Source organism: Sphaeramia orbicularis, chromosome 14 (genome assembly GCF_902148855.1).
Source record: "Sphaeramia orbicularis chromosome 14, fSphaOr1.1, whole genome shotgun sequence".
NCBI lineage: Eukaryota > Metazoa > Chordata > Actinopteri > Kurtiformes > Apogonidae > Sphaeramia > Sphaeramia orbicularis.
This window is the reverse complement of record NC_043970.1, coordinates 30,935,619-30,949,395: the sequence shown is the minus strand read 5'-3', so window position 1 is coordinate 30,949,395 and position 13,777 is coordinate 30,935,619. Positions and strand designations below refer to the sequence as shown.

The 13,777-nt window shown below is 34.8% G+C and overlaps 2 protein-coding genes across 2 annotated transcripts in view; one reads left to right on the top strand and one right to left on the bottom strand.

The window, feature by feature from the left end:
• Positions 1–768: 768 nt before the first annotated feature.
• Positions 769–11,666, top strand: stoml3b (stomatin (EPB72)-like 3b). Its single transcript, XM_030153837.1, has 7 exons — positions 769–1,094; positions 4,125–4,228; positions 4,319–4,391; positions 4,482–4,564; positions 4,847–5,050; positions 7,084–7,218; positions 7,930–11,666. The coding sequence occupies exons 1-7, from the start codon at positions 1,031–1,033 to the stop codon at positions 8,116–8,118; spliced, it is 852 nt and encodes a 283-aa protein (XP_030009697.1). The 5' UTR covers positions 769–1,030; the 3' UTR covers positions 8,119–11,666.
• mtus2a (microtubule associated tumor suppressor candidate 2a) overlaps positions 10,936–13,777 on the bottom strand; it is a 66,827-nt gene continuing 63,985 nt past the window's right edge. The window contains exon 16 of the mRNA XM_030153833.1: positions 10,936–12,844. Within this exon, the coding sequence (XP_030009693.1) occupies positions 12,412–12,844 (433 nt within the window). The 3' untranslated portion in view covers positions 10,936–12,411. The remainder of the gene's footprint in view (positions 12,845–13,777) is intronic.

The following is a 13,777-nucleotide window of genomic DNA, read 5'->3' as shown; positions in this document are numbered from 1 at the left end:
ATCATACTATAGCCATCAGACACATTCATACTGTATAATAGTTTGACTAAAAACCTCAAACACCTAGGCATTATTATCCTGCTGCTGCAACTTCACTTATCAAAATGTTTAAAGTCCAGATTTAGAAGGACTTAGAGACACTTGTGACATAATCAGCCAATTGAGTTTATACTTAAGACAAGTCCTTCACACTTTAAGTGACTTATTTTGTATTGGAATAGTTTTACAATCTTCTGACATTTATACTTTCAAATGAAGTGTAATGTATAAGTATATGTGCTTATGAGGCCGTACATCATGTGATGATTACACATTAGATTTCAACATCAAGTCGCAGGATTCCCCTGAAATCAAATTCCTGTTCTTGTTATTGTGCCAGACTTGACTGACAGACTATTAGTTAAAAATCCTTAAATCTAACTTTCGTAATTACCATTTTGTAACATTTAGGTGTAGTGCAATATGTGTCAGTACATGTAACAGACATATTATTATATACAAACACATATATTGAGCTTTGTTTTATCTTATATGTCTCCTAAAAAAAGTCTTTACACTTTATAGTTTTAATCAAGATAATCATTGTACTGGATAAGTTTTTCTAAGAAATACAGCTGAATCTGTTACTTCCTTCTTCTGCCGGTGAAATGAGAAAAAGATTATTCACGCATGCATTCAGGAAATCTGTCTAACCTCAGGATAGTAGATATTGCTGCAAGTTCAACCATGAAATACTGTGTGTTCTATTATTATACTGGTGTAAGATATAGATAGATATGGTGTTTTTATAAAATTAAGTTATGGTCATCTCAACATTTTATGGTTTACACATAAAACATTTTTTCCTTGACTTTATTGTATTGTATGACAACAGAGTGTTATCTTGGTTTGTAGATGATCAACCCTACAGCCACACCTCCAGTGCAGCATTTTATTGTTGCATTACTCCTTTAAAAGGCCGGGTGACTCCTCCTGATGAAGTGCACTTCAACAAACTCTCAGAGGCTTGCCTTTCAGTGGTGAACAGCACATGGAAATGGAGGACCAAATGGAGAGCCAGAAGAGAAGAGGAATGAGCAAAGAAGACTTAATATGTAAGTCAAACATTTTCATCAGATTTTCTTTTCAGTCAAACTTTAACACAGTACAGACCTTGTTATATTGGAGAATTGAAACATTATTAAAACCACAGTGAGTTGAAACACTAGACTTTGCACTGGATCTGGGTTGACATATGTTATATACAATCAGTTATCAGTAATGTGTGCCATATACAAATGAGCAGGTGGAAAGCAGCGACAGAGGTAAATGTCATATAACCCCATCGTCATAGTAACAAAAATCACATGCCACCGTGATAACAGGTCCCAGAAGCATGTGACCGTGAGTGTTTGTGTCTCCTTTCACCTGTTGGACTCTAAAGGGAAAACTGCCATGTTATGTATCTGGCTTTGGCCTCAATAAATGTTCTTTAATTTGATCATCAACCAGGAATATGTTCCTATCCCACTGTTTTAGTGTTGTAATCATTTTCTAGGTCTAGTTTTCAAGGTATGAGTAACATTATTCACTGTCCAGTTATTATGGCAAAAGTCAGTAAATCATCCATTGTATGTCTTATGTAAACATGACAAGAAGAAAATTAAATATGGCGTTTGTTTATTTTATGTAATTGGTGTTATATACAAAGAGGGCGTGTGCATATTACTGGTTTGAAAAGCAAGTTATGAATCACTCAAAAGAGGAAAAGATATCAATTATTTTGAATTTTAAGCAGCTAATTTACATTTACATGTTCAGATAGATCTAAGATTTACAGAGCGAGCAAAGTGGTTGTAATCTAGGCTTGAAGAGTTCTTTCCCCACTCAACACTGCAAAAATCTAAACCATACCAAGTGTATTTTTATCATTTCTAGACAAAATATCTCATCACACTTAAAATAAAACAATCACCTAAAGAGTAACTTGTAAGTGAGATATAAAAACTTAATTTTAGACAATAGATCTTGAAAATCTTATTTCAAGAAATCTTACCAATTTCATTTTCACTTGTTCCACTGACAGATTTTTTTGTTTGTTTGTTTGTTTGTTTGAATTAAACAAAAAAAAATCTTGAATTAAGCAAAAAAAAAAAAAATCTGCTAGTGGAACAAGTGAAAATTATCTTGGTAAGATTTCTTGAAATAGATTTTCAAGATCTATTGTCTAAAAATAAGTTCTTATATCTCACTGAAAAGTTACTGTTTAGGCGATTATGTCTTATTTTAAGTGTGATGAGATACAGTATTTTGACTTGAAATGAGAAAAATACACTTGGCATGGTTTCAATTTTTGCAGTACGTGTAATATATTAATCATGTGAAACAGCAGAAGTGACTTTCTCAAGTTCTCTATTGGCCATTGTTGTGCCATTTAAGTTTAACACATCTGTAAAATTCCCTTTAACACAAGAACAGGAAGCTGCAATTTCCTGTGGTTTGACCTAAAACTTAAATATGGCTTTGTACAAAAACACAAAAGCCGTTTTAGTCTAGCGCTTTACATATTCACATAGTCAAATTTAGATAACATCCTTCATTTTCAGTGTGTAAGATTGTTCCGCAATATTACAGTAAATGTTAAACAATGCAAATGTGCTTGATGTGCGTGGCTATGTCTTAGCTATGGTTAATACTATTATTGTGACTACAAGCACACAATTCTAACTGGGGACTTTTAATGACTTTAGAGACATGCGGAGATAACAACTGAAGCACAGTCATTTCAGCCTGAAACCAGTGTGTCACAGAGACCCATCCCACACTAATGACTGCTTTTATTATCAGAAGTAGTAAAAGCTTCAAGTCATTTTCCTAACAGATATCCTGTAGGTTATTTTTTAACAAATGGGAACACTCTCCTTCTCCTTCTCCAACACCAATAACCATGAACATTTCCTAATTCTCATTATCTTCCATCTTGCCTATATACAATTGTCTTTATAACAGCGTAGTACAGTAATGATAATAAGTTTAATGCACAAAACAGTCAAATCAGGCAGCAAATAAAAAGACTATCACTAGAAAATAGTTAAAACGTGAAGCACCCACAACTGAAGAATGGATCGATATCGTACAGGACATTTACATTCTGGAGAAATTGAGATTTTGTTTTAAGGGTAAAAAGGGAATCTTTTTTCACTGTTTGGTCAAAATGGACAAACTATGTAATTGGTGTGAATTGAATATATACGTTATGTGAAAAACATTTATATGATATACATTTCTTTTTAGGTTAATATAAACATACACGCCTTAGTGTGTTTTATCTAGTTGATGAAGTAGCGGAGTAAGCTCTCTCCTCCCACCCACTTTTCTGTCTTTTTCTTTTTAAAATTTGTTCTATATTCGACTAAAAATCTTTGATTAGCATCTTTGTTCAAATTTGATGTGTGGATATTGAATTGTACCTGAAAGGGAAGTTTTGCATTACATACTTTTCCAAATAAACAAAGAATGAAGAAAAAAAAAAAAAAAGCAGCCAAATCAGGTTTTTTCCTGTTTGCTTTAGTGTGTTAAAGGTCTTTAACCTCCTAACACCCAGGAAATGTCAGCAAAGTACAAGCTTTTTTTTTTTTTTTTTTTTTTATATTAAATAAGTACCTATATTGGAAACATCATGATGCAACAGTTTTTTCAGATGCACAAAACAACAAATAAAATTTAGAAAAACCCTGAACATTTTCAGAAATTAACCTATGATATATTAATTTTAACTCAATTTCAGTTTTCAAGGGTTTAATATTGGCATCCTTGAAATAACCACTATTAATATCCAGTACATTTCTGCTTCAGTCCACATTATCACAACTGTCATTTAGCTGCTTGTAAACCTGCTGTAGGGTTTCAAGATGTGGATAGCAGGTTAACCAGAAGGATGTGTTGAGGTCATTTTTGCTGTTAGAAGGATAACCACTGACCACTGACCACATTATACATTATACATGACTACAACTGCCCACTGCATGCATTTACCTATACCCACTGTCATGTCACTGGGTCTTTATATGTATGTTTCTCACTCGTGTATAAATACTTATTTTCCCTCTGTCTGTCTGTCTGTCTGTCTGTCTGTCTGTCTGTAGCTGAACGAACTGGGTCCTTGGGATGCTGCGGTTGGCTCATAGTCATACTCTCTGGCCTCATGACATTTTGCCTTTTCCCTTTTACAATCTGGTTCTGTCTGAAGGTAGGTGAACTCCACACACACAAACACAGGATTTTGCAGAGAAGAAGCTTCAGTATTGTCACTGTAATGATCTGTCTGCTGGTATTGCAGATTGTTCAAGAGTATGAGCGCGCTGTCATCTTCAGACTGGGTCGCATTACTGACAGGAAGGCCAAAGGACCAGGTACTAATATACTGTTTCATGTGGAGGTTTGAGCAATTCTTGTAAAAAGTTTAAAGTGTTTATGATCATTTTTATTATTTTTGTCTTCAGGAATTTTCTTCATTCTGCCGTGCACTGATTCTTTTGTGAAAGTGGATTTGAGAACTGTTTCATTTGACATCCCACCACAAGAGGTAAAGATGAAAAAACAACAAAAAGCTATTTGTTGCTTTTATACAACAATATGAGAGAATACCAAACTGTTTGTTTATTTATTTATTTCGATTTTGCACTAAAAGCAAACAACAAAAGGATTATATGAAAGAAAGTCCAACATTTGAAAAGGAGTGAGATGAAGTTTAATTTATAACCTCTCGCCCCCTTACCCCATCCTTCAACCTACCTTAAATTCCTACACAAAACACAAAATTGCTGTACATATTAAAGATAAACTGTCATATGTTTTCCTGCTGTAGATTCTGACCAAGGATTCAGTTACAGTTTGTGTGGATGGAGTGGTTTACTTCCGGGTCAGTGACCCCATCGCCTCTGTGGCCAATGTGTCTAATGCTGATTTTTCCACACGTCTACTGGCTCAAACCACCCTCAGAAACGTGCTGGGGACGAAGAACCTGTCTGAGGTCTTGTCTGACCGTGAGGGCATCGCTCATAGCATGCAGGTAAAAAAAGAAAAATCTACATCTGTGTTTTCTTTTCATAAATTCTTTCAAAAGCAAATCATTCAATAATAATAATAATAATAATAATAATAATAATAATAATAATAATAATAATAATAATAATAATAATAATAATAATAATACATTTTATTTATAGGTGCCTTTCTTGGCACTCAAGGACACCGTACAGTAAAACAGTAAAACAGGAGAGTATAAAACAAGCAATAAAGCAGAGTAAAAAGTAAAAGGCTGGTTAAAAAACTGGACAATGCAATTGTGTTCACAAAGAGAAGGAGGTCCTAAACAGATGTGTTTTGAGTCTGGATTTGAAGAGAGGGAGTGAAGTGATGTTTCTGAGATCTGGTGGCAAGGAGTTCCAGAACAGTTAACCCCTAAAGACCCAAACATCCACCGTCGACCAAGGGCATCTAATGATCTAAAGTGTTTAATACCTGCTGATCCACTATCGATGCATGTAAATAACTTGGTGTAAAATACAGTTTGTCATCTTTTCATAGTCATCAGATATGACCCATTTGGACGTTCAGAGGCTCCAAATGTGGAAAAACAAAAATCATCTTCTACAGCATTGATTCACCAGTAAAACCTATAAATTCTATAAGTTCTATAAATGACAGTGGATGGAGATACTTGGTTTATGTTTAGTTAATGATAGATTTTGCTGGAAAAAGTTGGCTTTTCTCCAGTTTTTGTAATATAACACTGGGTCACAAAAAAATGTTTTTGGCAAGTTGTCTAGGTTTTGTCAACTGAATTGGGACCATTTTGCACCGCTAAATCCAAAAATGACATCTGTTTTTCTCAATCAGGTCAGGTTTTTTTGCTAATTTGAGTTTGAAAAATTTGATCTTTTCACAAAATTGATTACATTTTTGTGACTTTATCAGTAGATTTTTTATATAGTTCTCACCCAAAATAGGTTTTAAGAGAAAAAAATCATTTTCTAACAGGATGTATTTATTAAGTGTTACAAACTTTAATTCCTGTAAATTGAATAATAGATATTGATAAAGGTAAATACATGTAAATTGAACATTAAATCGTCATTGCGCAAAATTCAGGGCATGAACTTTCATTTCTTCGAACCCCTCGAATGCTCAGCAGCAGGGATGTCTCTCTTCAGAGTCCAGCAGTAATCAGCCATCATGACTGCATCTCAGCGTCCCTGATACCTGGCCTCCATCTCTTTTTATGTCCTGTCCAAACTTTATCTTGGTCACCAAGTTTAATACCAAAATAAGATTGGTAAGCACACTTTATGAAACTTGTGACTTAATTCCTGTTAGGTACGATGGTGTATTCACCGCAGATGTAGCAGAATACGTCAGGCTTATTTTTGCAAGATCTTCTAGTCGAAGCCATTTCATTCACCTGTAATATTAAAAAAAACATTAATCATAAATTGGCAAAAGTAAAATCTTCAGAACTCGTTTATTGCAAGAAATATAAAAGAATTTTGTATCATATGATGTGAAAATGCCCATAAATGTAAGCAAAAATGTTGAAAAGCCAATATGTAGCACAGTTCAGAAAGTTGACCTGATTGAGCAAAATTAATGTGATTTTTGGATTCAGCACACCAAAATTATCCTAAATCAGCTCAAAAAACAATAAATTTGTTGTTGACCAGTGTAATCACTGTTGAATTTGCCCTGAGCTTTTTTTGGAACATCTACATGATCAGTGAATTAAATATAGGAAAAAACATGATTTTCACTGAAAAAACACAAAATACAGAGGATAGTGTAACAATAAATGGTGATAAATTACGTAAGAAAAGTTAAATATAGAGAAAAATTCACTTGGGAACTGCCACAAAAGTTGCACTGGGTCTTTATGGGTTAAAATAACTACACCACTAGTGGCTACTACAGCCTGGACAGTGTAATCAATCTGATTTCGAGGATATTGACCTGTTTACCTTCTGAGACTAATGTAGGATCTCTCAGACAGGGTAGATCTACATATGGGCATGTTTACATTTCAGCTCAATGTGATTCTGTCTTTCACAGTCCAGCCTGGATGAAGCCACAGACGACTGGGGCATCAAGGTTGAACGTGTTGAAATTAAAGATGTGAAGCTGCCAGTTCAGCTGCAGAGAGCCATGGCTGCTGAGGCAGAAGCTGCACGAGAAGCCAGAGCCAAGGTCAGCATAAACAACACAACCCATCAGTCCACGTTTACACTTTATTACCGTTGGACTGTTTTTAAGGATTCAGTTGGCACATACAGGGCGGGGAAGCAAAATTTACAATGAACATTTAGTTGTTTTTTCTCAGCAGGCACTACGTCAATTGTTGTGAAACCAAACATATATTGATGTCATAATCATACCTAACACTATTATCCATACCTTTTCAGAAACTTTTGCCCATATGAGTAATCAGGAAAGCAAACGTCAAAGAGTGTGTGATTTGCTGAATGCACTCGTCACACCAAAGGAGATTTCAAAAATAGTTGGAGTGTCCATAAAGACTGTTTATAATGTAAAGAAGAGAATGACTATGAGCAAAACTATTACGAGAAAGTCTGGAAGATACTATTAAAGAAGAATGGGAGAAGTTGTCACCTGAATATTTGAGGAACACTTGCGCAAGTTTCAGGAAGTGTGTGAAGGCAGTTATTGAGAAAGAAGGAGGACACATAGAATACAAACATTTTCTATTATGTACATTTTCTTGTGGCAAATAAATTCTCATGACTTTCAATAAACTAATTGGTCATACACTGTCTTTCAATCCCTGCCTCAAAATATTGTAAATTTTGCTTCCCCACCCTGTAAGTGCGTAGGTAGAGGAAAACAGAACAGACAGATTTTTTGTGCTGTACTAGACTCTTCTTTTTGATCCACTTCCAGGTGATTGCAGCAGAGGGAGAGATGAACGCATCCCGTGCCCTGAAGGAGGCGTCCCTTGTCATCGCAGAGTCTCCATCTGCCCTCCAGCTTCGCTATCTGCAGACACTCAACACCATCGCCGCAGAGAAGAACTCCACCATCATATTCCCTCTGCCCATGGATGTTATGAGTCACTTCATGCGAAAGTGAGGAGACTTGTGAGATGGCTCATCTGTGAACTACATTCAGCTTCTAAATCCACTGTTCTTTTTGGTTTATGCTGTCGAGTGGTGATCAGACCATTTTGATTCAAGTTTTTTGGGAAAATTTGTTATGGAAGTGATATAATGTTAAAATTTAGAGTATGTGACGATGAAAAACAAATGTGATATATGTTACAAATTTGATACATTAAACTGTGTAAATGTGTTTCAAACTGATCAGTGTGGGATGTTTACACTCAGGTACACAGCTTATATTGCTTTTTTTGTGTTTCCAAATGTGTAGTTCTTTAATGTCTGCAACAATCACAAATGAAGCATTACAGGGTTAGATGTAGAAAAATATCATTGCAAACTAATCTTTCCTTTTTTTTTTTTTTTTTTTTAACTCCATAAGTAGTTTACATGATCTTTTATCTACATTTTAATAATACAGTTCTCCTCAGTTGGACCTGATTTGTCTACAAGTAAAATGCCTCCAGAATAAAAGTACTGAAATTTTACCAAGTTTAATTCACTAATGAAGAAGCATAAAAAAAACAAAAAAACAAAAGCTGTTAGGTTGTAGTTTCCAAGATAGTCTTGGATCAAAGTGTGAAATTCTGATATTAAAAAGAGAATGAGGTTTTACTCAAAATTGATGTTTGTCTGCACATTAAAATACATTCACTTTTCAGGTTCTTTCTAATGGAGGATTTATAAATCTATTATATAAATGTATATAAACACACACAGATATATATACTGTATATATAGTTTTCCAGTTTGTCTTATTAAAGTATGAAACATTTAGCTCATTTAATCTCTGAGGCAGTTAATTTTTTAAGAAAATAAATAAAATTGAAGACCAGTGTTTTGTTTTGTTTTTAAATAACTGGAAAATAAATGAGGAATGCCATGACTTTTTTGAATATTTTTAATACTGTGTTCTCCCCGAAACGTACAAATAAAGCATCAACATACTGTGTATTCATTACATGTTTATCTCATTCGTCATCTTCTAGACCTCCTACGCTACTGTTACATCTTTAACATCACAATGCAGAGAGAGAGAGGTAAAAGAAGAGAGGAGAAAAGGGGAGCGAGAAACAGTAAAGACAGAAAAAACATGCTTCAGTTACTTTGTTGGTGCACTAAGACACAACTCATGTTGTAAATGTATTTACATTCAAACATACAATCAGTGCCAGAACAAACATAATCAGTAAACTTCGTCTCTGAAACAAGTCCACAAGGGGTAATTCTATCGCTGAACAAAAACCCAAAGATGTAAATTATAGTGCTGAAAGTAGACGAGCAAGCCATGAAAACATTTGCTACACCAGCATTTAAGTAACAATGATGTTTTAATCCCTACTGAATTTGTTAAATTACCCATGGTTCTTGTGGGGAGGCTCAACCAAGTGCTACGTATTAAATGGCTGCTACATACTGAACAAGAGGTCCTTCCATATTCAACAAATTCACATAAATGACTATAAAATGCAGTCATTACATTTTTGACATTCAGCGCAAAATGAGACACAGATGTCCACAGGACACATTGAAGGGTCATTGTGATACCAGTTCATTGTTTAGAAGTCATAGTTCATATTTCAGAGGTGAAATATTAACCCATGATGAAATCTGTGTTGTTCGAAAAGTCATTTGTAAACATTTCATTTTGTTGCATCCATGTAGACTGTATTTTGTTGCACCTGACGTGACATTTAGAAGGACCCTGAAGAATTACTGAATACTGTGAGTGAACTGTTATTCTAAACATTTTAAAAACACAGTGACTTTCTGACTGGTATATTCTTACAATTGATTCGTATGCAAAGACATTCTCAAAATCATCAGTATGGTATAAAATCAGTGAGAAGTGAGATACATTTCTCAAATCCTATGCTGTAATTGACATTCGTTTAAGAGTCTTTCACCCTGTGTACGTATCATACAAAAATCTCTCCAAGAAAAGAATCATTCTTATTTTTATTTTTATTATTAATAATTAAGATTAAAAGTGCTGGTATGGCAATTAATATGTCTGTAAAATCTTATGAAAAACTGTCAAACCGGAAACATAATCCTTTACATGCTGGTAAATGTTATATTTTGCTCATATTTCACAGAAAAGTGATCAGAGGCAGGCGTTGTACTGCCTCTGTCCCTCTTCAAAATCAATAATACTGTTAAATGAGTTGTTTAACATAAGTCTAACTCCTTATCAGCACTGTTCCTAAAACAGCCAAAACAGGCCTCTGGTACCCTCTTTCCTTTTCAGTGTCCTGGTTTATTTACAACAGTTCAATGTGTAGACTGAAGAAAACAAAAAGCTTACTCGCTTTGCTTTGTAAATGACGCCGTTTAAGCAGGAATCAATCACTGAGATTACGATGAATGTTATAGTTTTTCGTGTTGACTTAGTCATAGAAGCTCCAAAATAATATCGAGGACCCTGAGGGTAGTTAGTCATTACAATACAGTACAGGAGGCAGCTATGACATACTGTATACTATAAAATAATTCACTTTTATATATCAAATGTCGGTTTCTCTGTTGTATTTCATACAAATGGAAAATTATCTTGGGAAATATCTTGAAGGTGAGACAAGATATAATAAAGAAGCTGTATAAACACAACTTAAATTATTTCTAGTCTAAATTTAGAAAATAATTCCCTGAATGAAATATTCTTCCACACTGAGAATTCAGTGCAATTTGCAAATGCTTTAAATGTAAATGATAAAAAGTCAGAGAAACAATCCAGAAACACATATCAGGATGCTTCTGTGTATTGAAAGTTATTTGTTGTTTTTTTTTAATGATGAGGTTAACATAGGTTAGGAGAGGGCTACACTAATCTAGTTACATCACAGAGGTAAAAAGAAGACTAACTATTCATTAATTTTTTTTTACCTACATAGCTTATATACCAGTATCCTATCATACATCAATCCCCTGAACGTCACCTATGTATCAGGACAAGAAGTCAAAAAAAAAAAAAAAAAAAAAAAAAAAAAAATCAGAATCATTTTCTTCTTGCGAATGGATCTCAATCTATTTGTGTCCCATACGTTAAAAAAAATTACCAGTATCATTCATGTCCTTCCAACCTCTAGCTTAATAAATAGACACATCACAGCAATAATAAGTTTCACATTAAGACTGGAAGACTCTCACGGTACGTACTTGCTTAATTTGTAAAATACGTGGAACAAATAAACATCACATTGTAAAGAAAACACAACAACATTGAAACAGCAATTCCTGTGCTAGGTTTTCCCCTTAGCTTTGAGCTCCCTGGTAGCTGTGTGATAGTGTTGTTTGTTGTTGTTGTTGTTGCTGTTGAGCTACAGATACAACAGACTGCACATTCCCATTGAGGTAAGTACAAAATGGCAGACAAAGTTTTTGCATGTTGACCTGAGGGATCCCAAAAGTGAAGAGTAGCTCATGTGGCAAGAAGCTTTAGGAAGACCTGGCAAAGGTTTCTGAAAGACCTAGAAATGTCAAGTCCTCTGTATTTTGTAGGTAAAGTTCTAGGTCGTAATACAAAAAAAAAAAAAGGTTAAACCATCAGCACTGAAACTACTTGGGAAAAGTTAAAGGAGGCTGAGAAAAAGGATTTATTCTGATTTACAAACCAAATATGCATGTAAAGTCTTTGATGCTATAAAATGTTGGTCTTTCTCTGCTGGTGAGACGGCAGGGTTGAATATAAGGCGCTTTGTTCCAGATTAAAAAAACAAAACAAAAAAAACCCAGAAAAACATTTTAAGTTGAACTGATTCCAGGTCATAAATCAGATTTTCAAAACGGAAGATTGAACTAAATTGAGAATAATTTGACCAAGGACATGACTGTTTAAAGTCTCGGCTTTGTATGTGTATGAAAAAAAAAAACAATAACAGGGAGGAGTGTGCTACTTTCTGTTAATTTGTTTATGTATGTATGTGGGGATCATTTTAATCCATGCAGGGGAGGTCTAACTACATTATCTGTCTCGCTATCGCACAGTATATACAATCTAAATTTCAACATTCTGTATTAAGACAGAGTACACACATTTCTAAGCTGTGTCATCATTTTACATTATGGCCATCGTCAGCATCAAAGGCTGGAAAAAGAACACATTTCTGCCTCTTGACAGTCGTTTGTCCATTTTGTCTCGTGTCTCCAACATGTACCGTCGCATCATTCACATTCAGTTTGGGAAGTAGAGAGACGACAGTGATGGAAATAAAAGAGACTGATCCAAAAAACATAGCAAGAAAAGAGAAGAAGAAGGATGATGAGCTTATCTTTGCAGAGAGGTGAGACAAGCAGCTGCGTTACAGCGATTGGCTGGAGATCGGTGTGTGGGCGTGGCCGGGCCAGGTGAGTAATTCTGATTGCTTGCTGCTCTGTGAGTGGGCGTGGCGGGTCCAGGGGAGATATTTTGGTTGGTGACAGCTCTGTGGGAGGGGGAGAAATACTGGGCCTGGTGCTGGAGACAGCCCTGGCAGTGGGAGGGGGATTCACAGCCCCCCACAGGAGAGGAGGAAAAGAATGGGGAAGAAGGGACAGGTGAGGATGAGAAGGAGCGGTGAAGAGGGGAGGAAGAGGGGGACATGAGGGGGCTGGTTTGGAGACGCCAAAGCAGCTCCTCGTTGTTACGACTCAAACGCTTCTTCTCAGTGCTCTCCTTCTCAACAGACTCCTGGAGGTTGGCATTTTCCTCTGACAGTTGCCTACAGAGCAGAGACAGTTAGTATAGAGCGAAAACCAAAACTAGCAGCAGAATTAAAGGAATTAAAACATAAAACACTAAAAAAAAATTATATAAAACAAACTGAAATGGAAGAGATTTGCAAAAGTGACCACGGCTTTGCATTATAATAAATATGCATTATTTCACCTTATTATTTTTCATTTCTAATAACTAAATTAACATTAGAAACTTACTCAAGGTAAATATAAAGCACTTGCATTCATTCAAGTTACAAAAATGTAACTGAAATAAAAAAAAATGAAACTAACTGAAATAACCAAATAAAAATAATAGCAAATGAAAAATTAAAATTAAATATTAAAATAACAAATTTTAACATAAATGCTTAGAATTTAGGGGGTGTATTTTATTGATATATAGAGCTAGAAGTCACTGTTCAACAGCTGTCATGTCAGTATTATGGAAAACACTGATTAAATATCAGTTTTCTCAGCATGTAAATCAGTGGTTCCCAACCTTTGTTGACTTGTGACCCCGTTTTAACACCACAAATTTCTGATCACCCCAGACATTCAAAACAGAGACATTTTTTGGCTAAAATTAATTTGTTTTTGATCATGTAATAGTTTGTAATACTACGCTGCAAATAAACGTTAATTTTAGATGACATTTAGACAATATACAGTAAATTTTTATTAGTAAGTTTAAATTTTTTATAAATTATTAGAAATTTCAGGTGACCCCAGACCTTCAAAACGGAGACATTTTATTCGCTAAAATTATTTTGTTTTTGATCATGTAATAGTTTGCTATAACATGTTGCAAATAAATGTTAATTGTAGGCAACATTTAGGCTTTATAATGTAAATTTTTAGTATAGTAAGTTTAAATTTTTTATCAATTACTAGAAATTTCAAGCGACCCCATTTGAATTCCAGGTGACCCCACGTGG